General features: G+C 39.4%; 1 protein-coding gene across 3 annotated transcripts in view; it reads right to left on the bottom strand.

Annotated features, from left to right (window-relative positions):
• LOC146718672 (uncharacterized) overlaps nucleotides 1–24,573 on the bottom strand; it is a 140,499-nt gene that overhangs the window by 90,542 nt on the left and 25,384 nt on the right. The window contains exons 3-4 of one of the 3 annotated variants that reach the window (XR_014920091.1): nucleotides 20,596–20,702; nucleotides 10,404–10,462 (exon numbers count right to left, since the gene is read on the bottom strand). Coding sequence is in view for 2 of the 3 variants with exons in the window: in XM_085453712.1 (XP_085309838.1) it covers nucleotides 10,360–10,465; nucleotides 20,596–20,702 (213 nt within the window). In the remaining variant the exon portion in view is untranslated. Of the gene's footprint in view, nucleotides 1–9,928; nucleotides 10,466–20,595; nucleotides 20,703–24,573 lie in introns of those variants that run through there. The other 2 variants (XM_085453703.1, XM_085453712.1) reach the window with 2 other exon arrangements.

Here is a 24,573-nt window from a genome sequence, read left to right as displayed (position 1 = left end):
AGACTGTGTCAAAAGATTTGTGTAAAGTACTTAGCAGTTATTCCATTCACATTAACAGCGAAGTAGGAAAAATGATTAACCCAGAATAGCAGATCAGTCAGCAGAGGACAGTGTGTTGAGCTGTACATTAGTGCTATGTTCAATGCAGCTGAGTCTACATGGACCGAAGAATTGTCATCACTGTATTCCAGCAGATCTCAGCTTCTGTAGCACTGCCTAGATCCACATCCCCTGGGCAGTGTTCCTCTACTGCTCCCCTGGCAGCATTTGTGTGTGACACCAAAGCCCACTCCCACCCAAGCCCTGAGCCTAGAAAGTGACACATGCATGGGTGTCGCTGCCGTTTCACCTCCTGCCTGCTGAAGTATGAGGCAATTTCCTGCGAGTGGTGCAGGGTGAGAGAGAGAGAGCGAGAGTGAGTAGTGGGCTAGGCACAGCACAGCTCTGCTGCTCTCTTTGATACTGTCAGGGAAGAGTAATGGCTCTCTGTAGCAACAGCCACCACCAAACTAATGTAGTGTGACTTTGGTTCTTCTTTCCAATGCATTACCAGCATAGTGAGAAAGAAGGGGACAGGAAGAAGAGAGTCAAACTGTGAAGAATGTGGGAGTAAGGTTAGGTCTACACAGGGCATGACAGAATCTTTTCAGCGTTAGCAGTCAATTTCCTTAAGTCCTAAAAAACAAAGAAGTGACAGGCATGTTTTTGTAATAAGAACATATTTACCAATTTGCTCAACTCTTGCCTTCATGCAGAATGCTATTCAGACTATTCTACCAGGAAAACAGGCACAAGCAAATTCCAGTCTTGTTAGGCAGGACAGCTCCAACTAATCTTTCCAATGATTTGAAGGTCACAGCGCTTTAGTGCAGAGAGCAGCTTAAGGGCCTCATCTAATTGGGCAATCTGCTGTCTCAGCAGCTATTATAGCCTTGGTCATTTTGTCTGACCTTGCAAATTTAATGACAGAGAATACAAAGCTGACCCATCATTTTTGCAAAAAATGTATTGTTTTCAAATAAAAACAAGAAGAATGAAAGAAAGATGCTCTATTTGCAGATCTGTGTACCCCTCTAGTCTAGTAGTTAGTTATAGATGCATTCTTAATGAAACTCGTCTACAAATTGTACTGTAATTATGCAGAATTAAGAGCTGATTCATGCACAAAATTATTATTCATTAGAGCTAATTAAATGGCATGGTCTTTAGGCTGACTGCCAGATGTGTGGCGATGTCAGAGATAGTGAGTCTTCTGTGAAGCCTAGAGAGACAGGCTGTTATTCAACTTGGCCTTGGCTCCCACACTGAGCCTAACATGCACAATCATTAGAAAACCATCTAACAGGCAAGCCTTTCTTTATTTCTTTAAACATGGCAGGAAGTTTGCAAAATGAGTAAGAAATTAAAAGTATTTTTAATGTTATACACTGAATATAAAGTTTCATCGCTTGTATTATTGGTAAATGGCCTGTATTTGTATAGCGCTTTTCTAGTCCCTAAGGACCCCAAAGCGCTTTACACAACCAGTCATCCACCCATTCACACACACATTCACACACTGGTGATGGCAAGCTACATTGTAGCCACAGCCACCCTGGGGTGCACTGACAGAGGCGAGGCTCAAGGCCTCGGACACAGCGACCGAGACTGTCCAAGCTGGGGCTCGAACCGGCAACCTTCCGATTAGAAGGCGAACTCCCAACTCTTGAGCCACGATCACCCTATTATTACGACTTGTGCTGTAATTCTAAATACATTGTTTGTTCAGATGGCAACGCAGTTTGTTGTTTTATCTGTTTTAAAGACCTGTTAATGTAGTTTATTGTAAAAGCAACTTCTGAAACACATATTTAGTCTTGCACACATCCTGATTGATTACACACAGACTCATCTAACATAAATAAAGGGGAAAAAGATACATGGAAAGACAAAGAGAAGCAGAAACAGTGCAAAAGTGAGGTGTACAAGAGGTGTAACAAGGCAGGGGTTGTCTGGAACCCGTGGCCTAGGGCAGTACATGGAGAGAGATGAGCTGGTGTGCACACTGCAGGGTATTGTCTGTAAACGTTGGGGCTCCTCTAACAACTACTGAGGCTAGGTTTGCTGAACAGTGGGTCACAACCTACTAGCGTTTGGTGTGTTTATCTGTGCGTTTCAACAATGTATTTCCAAAAAACAGCAAAGCAAGCCAAAACAGCAGACAGAGAAAATAAACGGGGGACATATAACAAAAGAAATAAACCAGACCCTTCGTTTTTACTGTAACAATTACTGACACACATTAATCAATGAATGTTTCTTCTGCCTCCTTCTACCGTGAACTGTGGGGCAGATGTGTTTAACAAAGTGCAGCCCTCCCAAGTACCTTCAAAACAGGACCCTTGAACACATAGCACTGTTCACCCGTTATGAAGCCACTGTCTGTGCCTGCCCTCTGCCAAGGCCTCCCACCCACACTTTTTATTTGTTCAGCGTGCACAATGTGACCTGGCCGCGCATATACCTGTGCTTCTCTTTATCTCCTGCTTCCCTGAAGAGAGCTTGTTGAAGCTGTGTTTCCACAGTATGATGTCCATGTTTGAGGAGATTTTTATTTCTAAGGGGTTATTATACCATGCTCATTATTTCTGACCTGATGCTAGCCACAACAGGCACAGCACACTGCTTGAAATGGATGTTCTAGCTCTTCCTAAACCTTGGTATTAAGTAGCCTCTTTGATCTCTCTCCACTGTGACAAAACAGCAGCACCAGGCCTCCTAAATGAACCACTCAGAACTCAAGCAGCGCGCAACAACATCAAGTAGAGCTGGGAAGAAAATATGCAGATCCTCTAGGAACACACCCCAAAAAGGACCTAAGTATAATTAACTACAATGAGCTGGAGGCAGATGTGTGACTCCAAAACATAAAAGAAATGCCTACCTTCAGTATTTTTCACAAATTGCACTGAAAATTAGGAGTTTACTTAATGGAAGTAGAGCATTTCATCTGTTAAAGGTTATTTGTTATCTTCAGGCACCCAGAAAAGACTTCAATTGTCTTGATCTTCACAGGTTTCACTGCCAATCATTAGCATGCTAATCTTGAGTGATTTTTCAGACCTAAAGGAAGCACATGGAAAGTCTTTGTCAGCCCAGGTTCCTGAAAGACCTCTACATTACATATGAGATAAAAGCTTTTTGAACTAAATTACAATACATCCTCCAAACACGGGCTGTTCAAAGCATTCTGAAGTAGTGCAGGTGTTCACTGGACACAGGAGAAGTGAGCCCAAAGGCCTTTTTTGTGATACCATAATTCATCGCAGGTAATAAGCTCTCAAATTACAGACATAGAGCTGAATTCAGCCAACCCTTTACAAAAAGAAACAAACAAAACAAAAAAGAAACAAAACAAAAAAACAAAACAAAAAACCCACACATTAGTTTTGCCTTTCCTGAGTCTTACCAATAAGCAGATGGGGCCTGCAAGATTTACCAAGTAAAACGTAAGACTTTTAACCCAGACAAAATGTACTTTAAGAACTCCACACCAACCAAAACACAAGAGCAGAATGAAAAACCATATCATATCAATATTCAATCAGTACAACCCAAAGATAAGATAAGAAGCATAATATAAATGGACAAATTAACCAATTAAATGCTAAGTGATTTAACACAATTTAGATTATTGCTGTAAACTTCCCCGTTCAGATTGTAAGCTTGATGGTGCTGGCTGAAACTCTACTAAGTCAATTTTGCGTTTAGTTTCGAGTTATATACTTCCCCAAAAAGTCTGGAATTGGATAATAAAACTTCTCTTTTTAAACTAAAGAGCTGGCTTTGGGGGACAATTTTTTGGTACCTTTAGAAATATAGACTTTTAGTATATTTTAAGGTCTTTTTTTCCTGGAGAATAAATCTAGAATAAAACTACTATCTTCAGCACTGTAAGACCTACAAATACCTTCTAAAATGAAAAAACCTGAACCAAAGAGAATCCAGTTTGATTTGTGTTTAAAGCTACGCTAACACAAAAGCAGACAAAAATGGCTAAAAATGGCATAAAGGTAAATTGGTGGATAATTCTCATACTAGCTACAGTAAGGCTAATTTATTAGAAATATATATCAAACATTTTGGCTTGGTGTCAGTCATCCACATCTAGCTGCTACCTCACCAAATCTTTTGACTAATACCAGCTCAAACAGTTCTTCCAACCAGAGATTCACTAGGCTAATTGCTAGGGATCACTACTTTTATTTAACAAGAACTCAAAATCATAATGACTCCTTATTACAAATTCTATCTGCAAATGCACAATGGAAATATCAAAAAGTGCTGACAGGGTGACTGGGAGCAAAGATAAGGCTCCATGGTAATTCACCTCAAAGCAGTGCCTCTGTGAGGACATGCAATGGAGAACTAGGACTGTAACACGTGTGGCAAAAATAAATACGGGGCAACAGAAATTCTCATTTTCCAATTGGGATAATTCACTGCTCTGAAATTGAAATGTATTATTGGTAACCATTCCCAAAAGGAAAAAGCACTTTTTGGGGGTTGATTAGCCCAGTTGAAGGAATACCAGTGCAGATAGGATAATGTAGTTTGCTAGATTAGAAATGATAGCTACACGGTAAAATGACATAAAGGAAATAATAAAATATAACACCTAGTGGAACCACAATGAACGTACACTGAAAATGTGCACTTCAGTAAATAATCAGACAATGTCAATTATGTGAAAATGGGCTGGCTATGGAACATTTCTATTCCGGCACTGGCACAATCAACCTTTTAATGGCAGGCTGTTAGATAATAGCTTTCTGTCTGTTGGCCTCCAGTTTGAGGACCCAACATATCCTTTTCACATGCTACAGAGTGGCAGTGGTAGTAGACTGTTACCTGAGTGTTTAACAGATCCATCACAGTGTTCAGAGACTGATGAAATCCACACTGCCTCAGGAGTAGAAGTGAGTAAGTTAGAAATCAAGAAAACATGGAATATGCTAAGATTCAAATGTGACAGCGCCAGACAAACAAAGGCAACTGCCTGCACAAAACCTTTATAAATGTACAAAACATGCACTCTGTTGCTATGGTCCAGTGCCAGACATCACAAAATATCCCCAGTTGCTGACTGAAGCTTTTACTATTTCATTATTAGCCATAGTTGCTTCCTTAATGCTATAATGGCTACTTATGCTATTGGGTAACTGCTAATAGTTAAGCAGCTAATGCTGAGGTGCGTGCCAGTCAGGTTAACACTATTTAATACTTCAAGGTCTTAGAGACCCGACTTTTACTGAAAACGGAAAAGAAATGTAAAATTCCTCATGAAGACTTGATCGGTGTCGTGAAAGTCAGCTACTTCACTCACAAGTTAGGGGTGGTTCTGCCTGCAGCAATGCTGTATAAAGTAGTGTGTCAGCTGGAGGATGTAAAGATCAATAACGGTATCAGTAATGATGCAAATGAGCATCTAATCTGACACTAATGTTTAGTATCGATTGGCATCTGAAAGTTGATTTGTTTGACAACGCTAACTGCCAAATACTTGTGACCATCAGCAACAATTTCTAAGAGACAACAGAAGAATAATGAGTTTCCTCCTTTATGCTCAATACCTGCCAAAAAAGCACAAGTTCAAGGATCCATTTTGCTCACTCACATATTTCATTCCATACTTTCCCCTCTCGCCCCTACTAACCTAGCCCTCCACCTACAAAGCCCATTCTTCAACACAACTGGGGAATTTCAATCCTATTTCATATCCTAGAACAAATTCCTTCCCTGATTACTGATGCATTTCAAAGCAGGCATCATTATATTTTCAGACCACTTTCTTTTAAAAATGTACTGAAAACCTTTATGCTGGTTCCCAGGGGCCCCCTTCTCTTCTTCTGTTATGCTCTTATTAGTCTGACTCTCCTACTGCCTGCTGGGGGATCCACATTGCTATTCATTTTCTGTATCTCTGACCTCTGTGTGGATGGAATTCATCTGGTCTATCCCTTGTTCTTTACATTACTGTGGAGACAAGCAGCTACTGTCTGGTGCAGCTATTAAAACATAAACACCATTAAATAAAAATGTGGAGCAGTGAGGGATGTGGAAAGAGCCAAAGAGAAGCATGGAGGAAAAAAAATGACTTTCTGCTGTGCTTATAGTCCAGTGTAATTGAATTGCAGTCTATTCTGTAATGAGTAATGTTATGTATGAAGTTAGGAAAGAGAGCTTTTACAACTTCCACTGATACACATATTGAATGCAAATATTTAGAATCTATCAGCTGGATTATTCCCAACGCAATATTGGCTCACCTGTTTGGCTAAATTCATGTCATGGATTCTCTTGGGGGGAAAAAGAAAAAGAAAAAAAGAAAATGTAAAAATACAATAAAATAAATAAATTTAAAGATCTTGTACAAACTTTTAAGTCCACGAGACCTTGGAAAATTCTAAAACTCTGCACTCCAAAAGACTTTTTCCATTTATAAATTTTTGAATGGCCCTGAGAGCTAGATTTCATCATTTTTTGCAACCCTTCTCCAAACCTCACCAAACTATAGGATGAGTGTTCCACCCCCAAAAAGGTAAATTTTTTTAATTGTATATTTTTAGAAGAACTATTAGTTTCAGTGACCTAAAGCTGTTGTCCAAGGGAAAGTAACTATTTATTTCAGAAACATTTAAATAATTAAGCTGTTTAAAAGACTGCAACATTAAATAAATTCAGAGAGTTTAAATTTTTAAGTCGGTATGTGTACATTGTTGACTCAAGATTGTTTTCTGTGTGTTTTTCTCTGTGTTTATGATTTGCAAAAGAGACTGAGAGACAAGTTATTCATTTTAATTGATGTGGAACCACTAGTAGCCTTTAAAGGACATTTCATTAAAAGTCAGAAAGAAAAAAAAAAGAAAGAAAAAAGTCTGAAACATTAATTAATAAAAATTCGCCCGACAGCAGTCTGCCTTTAATCAACCCAGAGCATAGGTAGGAAAAGAGCAAGAGACAGAATGATGACCAGTAGAGGTAAGGAGGAGCTTTTATTGCCAGAGTCTTTAATGCAAACCACGAGTCACTTGCCCGGCTAGGAAACCCTGCAAAGAACTGCTTGAGTTGATGAGCTCGTCCAGCTGAATGATATACATCGCCAGGCATAGGCGAGAGCTGTCCATTAGTTACAAGGGTTCCTGTAATGCTCCACTCCAGTACATTATTTCCAAATGCATCAGTCAGCGTCATGCAACACAGATAAATTCTAATGGTTAAGATCTGTAATGCATAGCCTCACCGCTGCTATATTACGCTACAGGTTAGGAGGGCAGTAAGAGAGAGGGGGGAAAAATGTAATTTATTTTTCACTGTAGCCAGTATTCTTCCCATTAGCTTCAAACGTGAGATAAGTTATGGACTTTAACGAGCACCTTTAGCCACCAGAGCACGCTGCACACAAGACTGCCGGGAGAAGAGGTGTGTTGAGGGCTAAGGCAGGAGGGACTGGCAATCTGAATGGATGGCATGGATGACCCACTACATGTGGCTCACAGTCCTCGGTGTGATACAAATGCTAATTATACCAGAAAATTAATTAAAATCATTCAACCATGAATAGCAAGAAATTCTTGTGACAACTTAACACCGGTCCCATATAACGTATCTTATATGAATCATAATTTAAAGTGGGGGGCTTCATGGAGGCCATTCACATAAAATGAATGACCACCTTTGTTTTTTTGAATCATGCAGAGGCGGCCTTGCCTCATGCCTAAATACACATATGTTTGTAGATTTGCTAATCCAATGTCATGGCTGCAAAAGGCACAGCTGTCCTGACCTTTCAAAAAGCTGTGGGATCACTTCCTGTGTATCAGACAGGCAAAGGCAGGAGGTATAAGTGTGCACACACACACACATGTACGCACACTGATGTCGCCCTAAAGCTAGGACAACCATAGTACACTAGAAAAGGTCACACGTATCTTAATTTCCTAGATTGTGTGCTTCCGTTCATTAAATGATCAACTAAGCCTGTAAGGCTGTTTCTCACAACCTCATACATAAGTCCAATCTGATTTATGTGTTCGTTATTGACCTAGCAAATATTAGGACCGCATAACTTCAATATATAATGTATAAATAATCTACAAACTATTGTTCAGGCACTGTTACAGAGGTTCAGGTTGTTATTACTAGAAGATAGAGCTGGGCGATAGAACGATAACAATATGTATTGCGAAATAACCTTTTCTCGATAGAAAAATTAAACTATTGCGATAGAATAAAAGAAAAAAAAAGAACAGCCAATCCAAATTAAGTAGCGCAGAACCGAACCAATCACAGCGTCACGTCATGTGACTTGTTACATGCAGCACAAGTGCCAAGGCGCACATGTGTATTTGTTTGGGAAGCAGCCAGCCGGGCTGCCCAAGTAAAGAAGGAAATGAGTTTGCGGACTAGAGAAAAATCAACAGAGAGCGTGAGCGAAGGTTACCGAAGAAAAAAAACAGATGATGGTTCCAATGCCGGAGAGATTGTCGAACGGAAGAACCATAGAAGTTCCGTAGTGTGAAGGTATTTCGGCTATTTCAAGTCTGACAAAAAACAGAGTAGCGCGCACTGTAAATTGTGCCGAAAGCAAGTCTGGAAATACAATAAAGCGGTGCATGCGCAATCTCTGACTGGAAGCGCTAATTCGTCATTCGGCTTTTGTCAGACTAAAGTAACTGTTAAAACTGTTTGAAAAGTTAAGCTATACAACAAGGAGAGATTGAGAATTTCCTTTTAGTTCTCAGTTTATTTGATATTGACAAAAGTTAGTCAATTTTGTTTGTTCTTCTGTAAAACAAACTAAGATTTATTTTTAGAATTAAAATTTTGTTTGTAAGTGGAATTGACAATTTAGTAGTCTTTTGTTTGTTCTATTTTGAAACTTAAACGCTTTAGCGGCTGCGTTTTGTGTAGTTTGCAATATTTGCCTTTATTTATCTGAAAAAGTCTCATGTTCCTTACGTACATCTACCCTGTTGAACTTATTATGGGAAATAAATATTTAAATAAAAACAAGCTGCTAATTATTTCACATTTTACTTGTGAGCAACGGCACATTTAAATCTTACAAATATAGTTATTTGGCTTATATCGTGATATATATCGTTATCGCCTGAAATGAAAAAAAACATATCGTGATATGAAATAAATCTTATCAAGGTTCAAGGTTCTTTATTATATCGCCCAGCTCTACTAGACGATAATAGTTTGAATGATTTTAAGATGAAATAACATTTCAGCATTGCTTATACATCTCACTTGTTTCTACTCAGAGAGAAAGCTTTTTTAAAAAGCTATGTGGGAACACAGAATTATTGCTGCAATATTACATATTCACAAATGTGAAACAATATTACAATACTGTGTGTGAAATAACGTGAAGTAATATTACAAGAATTTATCATTAATCTGTGATTGCTTTGTACATTTCTTTAGGTTTCTGCATTCAGCAAAGGACCATCTCACTTTAGACTTACAAGGTATGCATTCACATGCTGTCTTTGCCTTCTCTGACTTTTGTCTTTAAGTAGCCTTGAGCTACACTGTTTATCCCTCAGAATATATCTTACTGTCAGCATAAAATAAATGTATTTAAACTCTCACTACATGTTCAAATTATAGCTCTATTCAGTGAGCCATTTTTGTCAATGCTAACACATTTGAATGTCAATACTTTAGTGCTGCTCCCTCATTCTGCTCATTCAAATAAACAGGTCAGAACCTATTTGTATATGTAATTAAGTATACAGAGACAATGCATGTAGGATTCTTCAAGCAAATACATCCTTCAACCGATAACCTAAAATTCTCTCAGTAAATTTGTCGCAGTTTTCCAGATTTTAAAACCTAATTGGTGTTAGCGCATAAGAAGAGACTACACTGGCAGAGATCATGAAGGAAAATAGCTATTTATTTAATCAAAAGCTAAACCAACTAAAGTTAATGTCCAATTTCAAACTTAACTAGCTGTGTGCTCAAAAGAAAAGACAGCAAGTCTGCAGCAGGTACTACATAGTCTCGTCGTACATCCCATCATGTGCCAGCTGTGTTTATCCCAGTAAAACTGCTGAGGCTTTAATGCAGATGAATTATGAAAAAACTACAAGAGTCTTAATTACTGCACTCCCTCTACTCAGTCTGAATAATGCAAGATTCTGCTTACAATTACGATAATGTGCACTGAATGCAGTAGTCAACATAACTGCTTAACACAGCGTTAGTCCCCTTTGTACAGGTGTGCATTTCAGGATTAGACTCATCAGAGTGCATGTGCGAGTACACAGATGAGTATGCTTCTACTAATGTGGCATGTGGTGCATGCTAAATGCAACCATTTAGGGACATGTGGCAGTGGACGTGTTTACCCTCTGGCACTTGTCTCCGGTTCATCGAGGGTGAGAAGGCAGGGGGGCTGTGGTAGCATCTGCTGGTAAGAGCAGAGGGAAGTGCAATGAGGCAGAAGACATGCACAAACACATCCACACATGCACACAGACACATGCAAATACCTGCACTGCAATAACTGCCACGACGAATGTGAAAATATAATTAGACAATGACAGATAACACAGAGCTTGGCTGTCATGTTGACAAAGCAGACTTTCTGAGCTGCCGATTCAGGCACAGGCAGACAGCGATCTTATCGACTGTACATCTCACTAAACATTGACAGAAAAATTCTAAGAAGCAGCGATTTAAATTTAAAGTTGGCTAAACTCAACTATCTGACTTGTAGCCATATATAAATGTCACGTTTGGCATTTTTTTTGCTTGCCACAGCAACAGGGTAGTATAATTCTGCTGTTAAGAAAGGCACATTGAATTCTGACCTGATGATGTTGAGGAGGAGGCTGTATGTGTTTCACAGCAGGATCTACTCACACACTGAAATAAAGGCTTCTGTTAAGCCTCCAATATCAATGTCCAGATGCTGAAATTACACTCAGTGTCTGTAAAAATGTGGAAGCTAAGCAAATTCCAATAAGACTATATTAGATCTTTCTTTTTGATGTCTTTGTCATGACCACATTAAATATCATTTCAGCCTATCAGCCTATATTTACACAGGTACTAAATAAGGCTTTTCCTCATACACCAAAAATAATACCAAAAAACGCTACAAAAAGACAGGACTTTTAGGCATTCATTCTTTATAATGTATGCATGTACTTATGTTTGCATGCATGCGGATGAGATTGAGCGAGAGAACGAGTGAGTAAGCAAGAGAGAGAGTGCATCAGTACACTAGGAAACATGTTGCGTGGGCTTTATGAAAGCTGAGAAAGCCCAACACAGTGAAACATTCATACACATGAGGTAATAGCTAGCAGGTGACTACTTACTCACGTTTTGCTAAAACAAAATTCAACCTCTTATAACATTTTTAGAACCAGATACCTTTTCAACCCCCACCAGATCCTAAAAATCTTATTGCTAAAATTTAAACTATATTTAACACAGACGAAATGCAATTATATCCTTAAATTGAGAGAGCACACTTTCCCCCCCTCCAACAATACATGCTTTTACATAGGCTGGGTGACATTATTCATGGATGGCTGGATTTGTGGATAGATCCATTTGCGTCTCTGTGATTTCAGATGCTGTTAACCAGAATGCTAAAACCTTCATGTTAGTGGAACAAGATTGCCACTTTTATGGGAACGTCTTGTGCTGAAATAAATTCTCACCTCCTAATGTGTGCTGAGAGATCAAGGGGTGCACTGAATGTGGAGGGAGCTGTCAATGAAAGTAACAATCTAGCCTTGCTTCTCATTTATGCTTTTCCTTTAAAACACAATCACTCTGTACCATCATACTGTGGTTGCAGGCTACAGCTATGCTATCACATTCACCAAGCTGATAAATATTCAGGATTATAGTGTGCCCAAAATTCATTTAATTTCATCAAACAATCATATTTTAGGAATTACGTGTATTAAAAGATCATTTTACACAGACTTTAGAGAGCCAACCTAACTGTGTACGATCTAGAAGAATGCATTACAACACATTATCTTGTTCTTAAAGACAGAATATAGTGTTTGATTATATCTGAGTCCAAAACTTATTTATCACAATTATAGTGAAAAAAATCTGGCAGAAATAAATCCACAACAGCAACAGAAGACAAGTTCATCAAAACGGAAACATATAACAAACATTTTCCTTCTCAGTGTGAAAAGTTACGTGAAAATACAGGGGAAAAAAAAAAATTAACCCCTCGGACCTAGATAAATAATCTGATGCCTTGCCTTGTTGGTTTTATTAGGAGGATATTTAATACTCTTATGGAAGAAACCCTTTCCTTTTCAGCTATAAAGCTGCTCAATGAAAAAATAAAAATAGGAAGTGAAAAACTATATAGATCCTAAAAATCTTATTGCTAAAATTTAAACTATATAATACATTCAAATGGACTAATCCATTTTGATTTTATTCATCCAAGGACATTATTGTTACCATTATGAGTCATAACATGTTTATAACAAGTATAAACAAAGATTTCCAGAGTATGTAGCTGCAAACAGCAATGAAGGGGCATAGTGTTTCAGCTGGGCTAAGTTGCCATGACAACTTGATATGACTATGACAACATTTTGGCTGTAAACAATAACAGGCGTAAAACATTTTCTTTACTGCAGTGCCACACCAGAGGTAAGAAAAGTATGCTGGTGGCAAGTCCATACATCATTTGGTTTGGCTGTAAAGGTCCCAACCAACTAGGCCTGTATGACAAGCCGACATGTCTCAGACTTAGCACACATATTACCACACAAGAACTGTTTAGTAAAAACAGGTCACTGGTTAAAAGGCAAAAATATTTTTTTTCTTTTCTTTTTTTAATTACTATTAGAAATACAATGATGTGCAAATACAGTCCCGAATCAAAAGTTTAAGACCACTTGAAGAATGGCAATGGTTATGGAAAAAACAAGTCAAGTGGAAGACCCAAAAAAAGTTCACCAGTACTGAGCCAGAGGATCCAAACGGCTGTCCGTCAAGACACTGGATGATCCTCGAACCAAATTACACCCGTTACTGGTACCAACTGCAGCCCCATAACCATCAGATGGCATCTGAGACTGAAGGGCTTCAAAAACAAAAATGTCTTCAAAGGCCTCGTCTCCTTGAACGCCACAGAACTGACCGTTTGGGCTTTGCAAGAGAGCACTAAACATGGGACACTGAAGGGTGGAAGAAAGTTTTATTCTCTGATGAGACCTTTATGGTCCTGATGGTTTCTTACATTACTGGCATGACAAGCAGATCCCACCTGAGATGTTTTCTACATGCTACAGTGAAGGGGTGCCATAATAGTCTAGGTGCCTTTTCCTTTTTTCTTTTTCCTTTAGTGGAACAATGGGGCTTCAGGAGGTGCAGGGGTGTCAAATGGGCACTGGCTATGTCCAGATCTTGGAAAGAGCATCCTTCGTGAAAATTTTTGTAACAAACCTAATGAGATACTTAAATCTCATTAGGTATCCTAATAAGCTAACAAAGGGAAATGACTTAAGCTAAAGATAGCCAGAGTTCAGAGTCAGCCACAAACTGGTAGCCTCGGTATGAGCAAAACATCTAAACGGTTATGGGGGAAATTATGGAGATGAGTTTTAGAAAGAAAAAAAAAAGAGAGAGAAAGAAAAATTAACGCAGATGTCCTGTTATCTAGAGAAGTTATAAACATATTGGAAAATGATGTAGGTACCCGACTTTTGGCTTTTTATATCAATCTGATGTAACTGTAAAATAAGTCGGGTAATGGTGGGCGTATAGCAACTTTTTCCATGTAATTATTTTCCAATAGCAAGGCACTTTATTTGCAACTGATTCATTGAGAGAAGACCTATAACTTACGCAAGTTTGTGGAAATGTTTGACAATTTATTTTATTATAAAATAGAATTCTGCATAGAAGAAAGGTGTCACTTATAGCTCTTAGAAAGAAAATCATAATTAGCAAAAAAACGGTGTTGCCTTTTTAGGCCAAATGCTTCAATGTTCTGTGCTTCAAAAAATGATGTCCACATCCACATTACATATTACAACTTTGGTGTTGCACAGATGCGTTTTCAATTTTTTTCCTGATTAATAGTTTAACTTGTCTGTGATAAACAGAAATGTAAATATATAAAATACATGACAACTTTTGTTTATAAAAAATTTAATAAAACCCAATATGGTGATATTTCCATGATCTTTAAACTGGGTTTACACAGTACCTAATTTTGAAAAAATAGCTATATGGCCTAAAGGTTACATGCATGAATGTATATTGGGGCAAAGTTAGAGTCAATAAACCTTGCGGGTGCTGTCCCAGTCGATGTAACAAATTTCACAACTTTTTAGCAAACACTTTCAATACTTTAGTTGTCTACAGTTTTGCTGATTGCCCTAACCAACTACATTCAGTCAGATTACTACTGTGATAATATTGTACTACACTGACCGTGTTTCTCTTTGGTTCAGTCCCGAGCAACATACTGACAAAGTGCAAAAAACTATTTTAATACCCTGATTTGGCAATGAATTTTACAAAGTTGTAGTAAGTAAACAGATGATTGCTGTATAATTTAATTATATATATATATATATATATACTGGAAATTCAGAATCACTTTAAATTATAGCCTGTACAATTGTAGAGGTGGGGATATAAGTTACTAGCTTCCCCAATGATGGATAGACATATTTAATCCTCCGCTTCATACTGCACCAATGAGAAAGGTTCATCTGGGTAGATAGGGTTAGCATCTATGGGGAAGACTGTATGCTAGTTTGGAAGTTAGTTACATGAAAATGTAATATCATTAGACAATAGGAGATACTTCGGTATATTCCTGCATGTTATATATAGTCATGGAAACCTTCATGGGAATGCATTTTATTTTTAACGCGTTTTATATTTCTGACAATAGCACTTGTTCAAACTATCCAAACTATTACAATCACATTTTTTTATCTTAGGTATCTGATATAAGAGTTAAAAACTTACAGTACTTGTATGTACCATTTTGCTGAAATCTCAGTGTTTTGGGTCATTCTTATGGCCAAATCGTTCTTCATTAGTGCCTTTTATCAACAGTAATTAACAGCACGTATTTGCATTCACTAATAATAAATCACACAACCCTGTAATTAAGAGGGCTAATTTATAAAATAATTTCATGCGAACACAAGCTGCAGTGATTGTGATGCTTAAACAATTTTAAAACATGATCACTTTGCTTATTAAAGCAACCAGTTTGTGAAATCAGCCGTACATTAATGCAAGTTTTCTAATGCATATTCATCTTACGGCATTTAAATGGAAATATTACCCCGCTATATGTGTCATTCAATAGATTAAATGCCCTGTGTAATCCCAGAAAGCCCTGAGTACAGTTACATGTCCAACTAATTGCCGCATGAATACCATACATATTGAAATCTAACCTTGGCAATTTCACAGCCTCATTACGGAGCAGAAATTATGACTTAAAAAAAATGCAAAACGAGAATCGTTACAAGATGAAAAAGCAATGGAAAATCATCTGACAGTCTAATTTAGAAACGTGCAAGCTGGAATCAGCGAAACGAACCATAACAGCGTGCAAGACAGAATTTTAACAGCCGAAAGGTAAAATTATAAAATAATAAATAATGCGATGGGAGAGTCAGTATTTCCACACGATAGTTCTCTCATCTTCTATAATCCAAAGTCGTCATACAGCAACAGAGATGGTGAGACATTCATCAAAGCATGTGTATATATATCTGTGTACATTTGTTAAACAAGCAAGGAGAGCGACATGCTGACTTACATAACAACCTCCTTCATCTCTTTCTGCTTCTCATGTGCCCTAATGGACACAAACACACACAGGCATACAGACAGACACACACACACACACACACACACACACACGTCCACTGCTACACAATAATTGTCCAAGAAGGAGGGAACAGATGCCCCTTCAGGCTCAGGAAGAGGTGGCACACTCACTGTGCTTGTGTGCAATGGGGTAGTCTTGGAATAAACACCTTTCTACAATCACAATCTCAGCTGTGTCTAAGCATAAGGAAACACAGAAAGATTCCAACTTCCAGGACAGAGGCAGCTGATGCAAAAATATGACGACATGACATCTGGAATTTCTGTGGTTACAAGGCCTGAAGAAGAATTCAGAAAACAAACATCTTTTTTTTTTCTTTTTTTTTTTAAAACATTCTAGTCCTCAGTGAGTTGGAGTGCAAGGAAGGATGCCTTTTATCCAACGGTGTCCCTGGTGGCTTTTTTCCTCCGGAATTGTCTCGTTAGCCATTAGCCTCATATCAAATATGCAAAGCAGGCCAATCGTTACAAACGAGTCGTAATAGAATAATTGCAGCAAGCAGGATCCTGCTGGGGAATGAAAAGCCCAAACAATTGGCGTGCAATTTATATCACACATGAGGATGTCTGGTCCTACTCTCCCTGGATTCAGCCTGGATGGCTCTGTGCTGGGCTTGGCTGGGCTGAGTGGTGGCATCCCAGGGTACTAGTGGAGACTGACTGGAGCCCACACACGCATGCCTTGAGATACAGCCTCTCTCTCCTATGTTTCTCTCTCCTCTCCATCCCACCCAGCACTCGGCTGCCTTCATCCAACTGAGTCATGAGGAAATCCTCCACAAGAGGAAAAAGCTGCCAGCTTCAATGGCAAAAAAAAGCATTCTCAAAAGCGGGCATCAAAGAAAAGGGAAAGAGTGAACAACAAACGCTCACACAACAAGACAAAAGGAATAGTCAGAAATCGCTGTCGCTCCGCCCAGTCAAAATCTTCCGCCTTTGTTTTTTGCCTCTCATTTTATTTAGTTTCGCAGTTGTTTTAGAGAATTAGCATCTGGTACTGAGCCTTTGTAGAGGGATTTATGTGCCCCCCTACACATTTCTCCCATACCACCCATTCCCTCCCTTCGCCTTCTTATCCCCCCATCAGTCTGCCAGACAAGTTTTTTCCCACCCAGTCAAAGTACCCAGCCAGCAACCCCTTTTGTGGGTGTGCTTGTTTAGTGTGGGTCTGGTCTGTTAGAGTGGTGCGTGTCGTGCCAGCCTGGATAGGAGGAGAAGCGAGGTGAAAAAACTCTTTGTAAGTTATGGGAACACTATGAGACAGACGCAGGCGCTCATAAATTATACGGCTCATTTGCATATTCTTGGCATAAGACATTATGCAAATACTGGCCAATTTGCATAATGAATTCCTCTTGTTGCCTCAATTGCCCAGTTGCTGCTTTTTATTTAATAATAATAAAAAAAGTGTGAAACAATAATAACAGCATGTTTGAGACCTATGAATCACTTTGGCACTGCTTCCCTGAAACATCAGATTTAGAAAAGACTCAACTTTGATCATACAGCTAAGTAATTATCAACGATAAATTGTGTCCAGTATATAAGACGAAAGAAATAGAGGCAATTTAATTAACGTAAAAATCATATGAAGTCACACAGCACCCGAAGCATCCATAAACTTCTCGCTTAATTATTCTATTCTTATTCAACACTTAAAGCAAGCCACTGCATTGCTAATTAAGAGCAGCGAACATACCCTCCTCGAAAGGGAGGGTCATTTTTATTAAATAATTAAGCTATTTCTATCTCCCGCCTTTGAATCTCATCTGCGCCGTACCAAACGACTAGAATAAAAGGCAACGAAAGAGAAAGCAGCTGTGTCCAAGATAATTATTTAATCAAATATGCGCTGCTGATGAAAACGCTAATCACAAACAAGAATTAAAAGATCATTAGTGCTAGTTTACCCAGTGCTTTATCAAAAATGTCGGAATACATAGTCGTTTGGCTGTTACGCTTCTTATTCGTGTCCGACAAAAATAACAGCAAAACAGACGGTAGGAGGCAGGATAAATGATCGGGAAGCAATTAAAGAAAATTACAAACCGAGCAAGCGAGAGAGGAAAGAGAGAAGTGTGTAGTGTGAGCGAAAAGGCAAGAAGACAGAATTGAGGAAAATATAGCAAAGAAAGAAAAACCAAAGGGTGGTACGGGGCATAGGCGGCTCTCTGATTGTTTATAAAATGTTAGGACAACACAGTCCTGTAGGATCAAACTGTTTAATGTCAACTTCAATCAGCTACAGGCTGATAAACTGGGATTGAGATTCTTCACTGTGCACTGTGACACAAATAGCCACAGCTCGCCCTGGTTTTGTTGCACTACATTAGGGTTGCTATTTGTTGGTCGAAGCTCTATCACCATTCAGTACCAGGGCAGAGGAAAGGCAAAGCAGCACTGATGCCTGGCACGTGGGTTACACGGCGGGGCACAAAACCTGCATTCGAAATTCGGCTTCTAGAATCAATTAACTCAAATGTTAATTAATGTCTAGCCACAGAAGAAAAGAGGGCGAGGGAAGCTGGGTGTACTGGGCATGTGGAAGAAAGGCTAGGGAGAGGAGGAGGGTGAGTAAGAGAGGGACTGAGATAGAAAGGGGATGGGCAAATAAGGGAAACAAGGAGCGAATGCGGTTGATGGCAGAGAGAAGTTGGCACAGTGCCATCCATTCAGTGGTAGCACCAAGGCGGACTTCTGTTCGCTCTCTAGGGTAGGTAGTTAGATGTAGCCAGGGAGACGGAGGATGCTGCTGTCATTTTGGTAGCATCATAAGGTTTTAGTCCCTCTTTTTTCAAGTTTTTTAAAATTCTTGTTCTTTTTATTTATTTATTTTATTTTTAATAATGGCTTGTTTAGTCAATATTAAAAGTTGGAGTGAAGATAAGGGCCTTGAGACGCACATTCGTCATTAGTTAGGACTATCCAAGGAGGACCTTGTGAACATCTGATGAAGATCTGAAGATGCGAGTTGAAAGAACTCCGGGAGCTATCAATAAGATGGATTAGGTGTTGCAGCATGGCACATTGATGAGAATACAAGGGTGGATATCAGGTACTTCGAAATACAGCAAAAAGTCTGCAGATCACAGACTACGTAAGACAGGAAGTCCATTCGAGACGATTGGTGCCAGGTGCACAAGCGTGGGAAACGGTGGCAGCGACACATGGGATTAATTAAGAAGACGTAAAATCGAAAGCAAAAACAATAGGAACTCAAGGATGTTTTGTTGTTCTAGTGATAAAGGGGGGTGTGGCGGTGGCACAAGAAAAAGCTCCTCCCTTACGCTCCTTCTTGCTCTCTCCCTCTAACCATCTGAGGCACCGCTCTCTATGCCAGCCAGCCAGCCAGCCAGCCATCTGGGCAGGAGATGCTATGCCAACTCATTCATTTAACAGTAAAGGATATATCTTTTGAAGATGGCAAACCAACCTCGCAGCTGGCATTTAAAGACTTGGGTAAAAGTCACGTGTTTGGAGGATTGCCAAGGAGTAATATGGCACTTACGGGTCTCAAGTGGTGTGCCAGCGGGAACGTAATGGCATCTGGCACGAAATCCAGCGAAGGACGAAGGAAATCTACCACGATAAAGCCAAGTCGACACAAACGGATACCCTTCACATACCGGCTGCCAAAAACAATAGCGAACAGAACAAACAGAGAAATTACGGTATCAGATACGACTAATTGGAGTAAAATTTACTGCGTTAATTAGAAACACATTCAATCAAAGGAACGACTTCTCAGGGGATCAAAGAAAAGAAAAACACAACCATGATGAAGCCAGACGAAAGTACAGAACTGTTCAAGTCTTGAAGTGAGGAGAGTGCCTCTTTTTGTGCCAACTCCCTTCGCTCTATACGCAATGTTTTCTCCATTGTAAACTACCATTTCTTATTGCACTGGTTGGCAGCCACAATGAAAGAGTACTACTACTGCAACAGACAGTACCAATCTGCCAATCGCTCGCAAGAGGAGGAGGGGGTAAAGAGTAGACCTAAGGGGCTATGCCTGAAGCTCAATAGCAGCTGTTTACAATGTCACAGACACAAAAGAGAGACAAAAAATGCAAACACGAGGATGCATACTAATGAACTGCCAAAACAAATTATAATCAGCAGCCAGACAGCAATTAATCTTTTTCTCTTTGTTTTCAACTTGTGGTTATCAAAAGTAATAACACGTTCTGTGCCCCACTGAATATTTTACTACTTCTAAGAGAAAAAAAAAATCTGCATAAAAAGATCAGAATTTCTTCATGTGTAGCAAGTCAATCAATAGCAGAGAGCAATGCCGTCATTCTAGCGATTCATCTACATTCCCAACAATTGTAACAGACTTTAATTCCTATAGGCTCGATATACGTGGCAGCCTGAGAGCCAAGCGAGAGAGTTGGCATGGAAATGACTGGAAGTTATTGGAATGGGCACAGAAAGCATGGGAACAAGGAGACAAGCCGAGTTCAAGAAACACCGAAGGGGAGGTGCTGGCCTGGCTGCAGCCACACTGGGGGTAGTGAGGCCGTGGGAACTCATTACATCTTCCACACCCACACTCCACAGCTCCACGACTTTTTTTTGCCCCCTTCTTGCCCACCACCCAAAAGAAATGAACAAACTCCACCCTTTGAGGATATACCCTCCCGCACTAAACTATCATAAACAGATGCAACGCAGACTTACCAACTGGTTTGAATCACAGTTTGGGGGACTCTCTGGGTTGGAAGGAACGTTTCTGTTGCTCCAGCGCAGTCTGCTGGCATCGGGCATAGAGCCAAGGATGGGCATCGCTGCGAAGACAACGGAGGATTTCGTTAAGTTCGTTTTCGCGATTAATATGCACAATTGGAATTAAAACAGTAATTAGCAACGCATGGATATTCATTCACTGGCACCAACAATTATTGTTAATTGTTTCCCTGGGATTTATTTGGAAGACGGGCATGGTTGTGCAATATGAATAATTAAGGAACTCATCCAAAGGAAGGGATTATAACATCTTTGTGCTTGCTACCCAATACTGGCACTACCAAGATGTCTGAATCTTGTAGTACCACCACTGAGGAAGGACTGCTTGAAAGATGGCATCTTTTTGGGCATCGCAAACGCAACAATCATGATCGCAAGAAATGCGATTAGCAATTTATTTCATAATTGGTGGCGTATTTCCTCTCCATTCATCACATGGAGACACATGGATCTTCTAATCTTTCGGCGCTAATGAACTTTGGATAATCACCCCTTTATTTAATTCCATGGGGGATGTTAATTGTGCAGTGTCTTCATCACACAAATGGATTACAAAAAAAAAAAAAAAAAAAAAAGGGCTTGCACGAGAGAGCAGAATGGAATTGGGGGTGGAGTGTGTGTGTGTGTGTGTGTGTGTGTACACATGTGTGTGAGAGAGAGAGAGGGTAAGCAAGAACGGAGATATTTTTCTTCCTTCGTTATATGCCAGTAGTCAAATAATGCCACAGTACTCACAAACAAGCTGAGAAAAGCTCCAACATTGCCAGTGATGTTTAAGTGCTCCCTCTTGGAAAAACCTGGTCTCTTTGCTCTCTGCATGCTCTCTAGAGCACCAACTCTCACATATGAAGACATCTGCCTTCCCTGGTTCTGGATCTTACAAAGCTGGAGTGAGAAGAAACCCTCCTGGAATCTAATTTCAATCAAACTGGATGCTATGCGTGTTATTCAAATGATTAGTGCATTAGCGGCATTAATCTTTGTAAGAGTGGTGTTGGTGCCCTGTCGAAGCGGAATGCAGAAGAGACAACAGACACTGTGGCAGGCACTTGCTAATGTCTTCTGTGCTTAATCATTCTACAGCAGAATGGTTTTATGCATGTTTCATTTGCATATCATTAAACCGCTAAGGCATACGGGCAAATGGCAGCATCGAGTGAGAGAGTGGAAACAGAAAAGCATAAAATATAAAGAGGGGGGGAAAAAAGCAACTCATTATGCGATAACAATCTTCAAAGCTGCGCGCTTCGTTTCTGGCAACCTGTCAATTCGTTTAATTCAACATTAATTAAAAAAAAAAAAAAGGTCAGTGCGCTCAGCCTTTTTAGCGAGGATTAATTGAGCACCTTGCAATCCGTGCGAGAAGCCATCGCAGATAGACTGAATGTCTGTGGATTTTTGAATGGAACAGAAATTAGATTTTTAATTGCGATCTCAGACTTGTGATCAGCAAAGGCGGGGACTGAAAGAAGCAATTTGCTGTGATTTAATGTGATCTTGTGCAAGAGCTTAAAAGTGTTATATGAGTGAGAGCAGGTGAACGCAGGTGTGATTTGGACACAGTCTAAGTGACAGGGACAGGACTAAAACATTGTCATACTTGAAGAGAATAATTGAGACTAATCCTGTTGCATGTTTTTTTTCCCCCTAACATAACAAAACTTCAGGTTACATCTCACATAAACATATCTAAAATATTCACACAACTAAACTTGACACTGGTTATTCCTTTGGAATCAGGCCTAATATATGTGTATTAATTTGTGAGAACTGAGCCCCCACCACCACCACCCCATTCTCCAAATCCAGTGAATTTCAATATTTTATAGTCACACAGGACACAGGTAGAGAAAAGTAATTAAATGTGAACCACAATCATTCCACTATCAAGATTAAATAATAGCAAGCAAAAGCAAAAACCTTTTAAATCATAAAGACCCATAAAGAAGATTCGGAATATGCGACCTTTTTGAAAACAAAGCAAGTAACAAAATTTAAAGTTCAGGTTATTTTTTAATCAAATAGCTTTTAAATAACAAAATAATATCCCAGTGAGTTACAAAATTAACAGCTTGGAAAAACAATCCAGCGACAGTCAAAATGTGACTGCACAGATACCTGCATATGCAACTGCGGATCATCCCCTTTTCCATTTTGTACATCCTTGCTTAATTCTTCCCCTACGTAAGGCAAATCCCCCCCCAAGCCAGAATATTCAAATGAACTGAGCTTCACGCCTCACACAATTAGCCATGTTTAGTAATTTGAGACATGAGTGCCGCAGGGGGGAGGGGGAGGGGCGGCACAGATGAGGAAGCAGGTTGGCAGGGGAAGCCCAGTGAAGTGGGCGGGTATAAGCCTGGCGCTTTGTAACCATGGCACATGCAGATGTCGCTATAGTTCTTCCAAAAGCTTCTACCAACCGAGTGGGAACGAGGAATTTATTTGGCATCACATACCTCCACCATGCGTTTCTAATGAGTGAAAACTGGTGGAGTGTGGGAATCAGGCTGGCAGCCAGGGCCAGAGGTACTGATATGGGTGAGACCAAGCTTAGGGGAGATCCCACCCAGTATGAGAGAATGTGGATGCAAATAACGAAGCGGGAGAGGTTAAGCAATACCAGCGAGGTGTCAGTGTATTTCCAAGCCTGTCATAAGACCTAGACATTATGCAGGGAGCTGATATTAATATGCATGCAGGCCCTCTTTATTATGCAGCTCAGCATGCAGTAATATTGCTAGGCTGTTCGTGCCATGCCTTAGTTACTCTCTTAGAATGTTATCTCTCACTGAACAAACACAGCCCTCATTTCTTCTCCCTCCTATTAAAATGTTTAATTACAGATCATATCCATCGAAGCCAATTTGAAAAAGAAACAGAATCTCAAATGACGAGGCCCATCACTGAGAGGAAGCAAGATGACAACACTAAATTGTCAGTAAGATGATACAGTCTGTATATTATAAATGTAATTTCACGGCTTCCTTTAGCATCCAGAATTCATTTATTTGATAGCGGAAGTAGCAGATGTAGTTAGTTATTATTTCTTTAAAAATACTAACTTTTATACAGCGTATAAGAAATATAATGTCACATATATATATATATATATATATATATATATATATATATATATATATGTATATGTCACATCCTTTCAATCAAAAAATTATTGAAACAAACTACACAGCATATACTACATCCGTACATTTTTACTTGATAAATATAATGTTTCCCAAAATTTCACATGCAATTACTGTGCTAAAATTCAGCATAACTGAAGGTGGTCAAAATATAAAAATCTATCAAACACAACTGCAGCTGAATGTAAGAGACTGGAGCTAATCACCCTTCATTTCCTTGAATACAACAAAAACGTGTCACTAAGTTTTCCACAAAATATACACATTGCAAAGTTTTGGACTAGGCTATATAACAGGAAACCTACCTGTTATCCATCTTTCATTTATAAGGCAGCTACATATATAACTCAGTGGGTCAGTGTAACCTCACCTAAGAATTTGCATAGCCATTATTCTTACCTTTATGAATCACATAGACATGTAGTCAGTAAGAATGAACCACCTAGATGTCTGAATTGGACCAGCCAAGCTTAGAAATAGCATCTCTTTAACCACTGTCTTGTCTGCAGTCTGCAGATTAATTGGGTCCTGGTAATTCTATCAGATTATTATTAATACGCTGTCATGGAGGCAATCGTGGTGACCCCCTGGATCTAGCGGGTTCTTTATAAAGTGGTGTGAAGGTCAACTGTCAATCAGCATGCACAATATGATAATCAGTCAAGTCAGAACGAGCATGCCATTAACACCAGCAGTAATGGCTGACGAAAGAACTGTCATAACAGCAAGCCTCCAGGGACGAACACTTATAGATTGGCTGGGAAAG

Source organism: Copadichromis virginalis, linkage group LG1 (assembly GCF_057382275.1).
Source record: "Copadichromis virginalis isolate Kocher_CV1m ecotype Utaka linkage group LG1, C_Virginalis_male_GT1.1, whole genome shotgun sequence".
NCBI classification, from domain to species: domain Eukaryota; kingdom Metazoa; phylum Chordata; class Actinopteri; order Cichliformes; family Cichlidae; genus Copadichromis; species Copadichromis virginalis.
The sequence above is the reverse complement of the archived record's forward strand: the minus strand, read 5'-3'. Positions and strand labels throughout refer to the sequence as shown.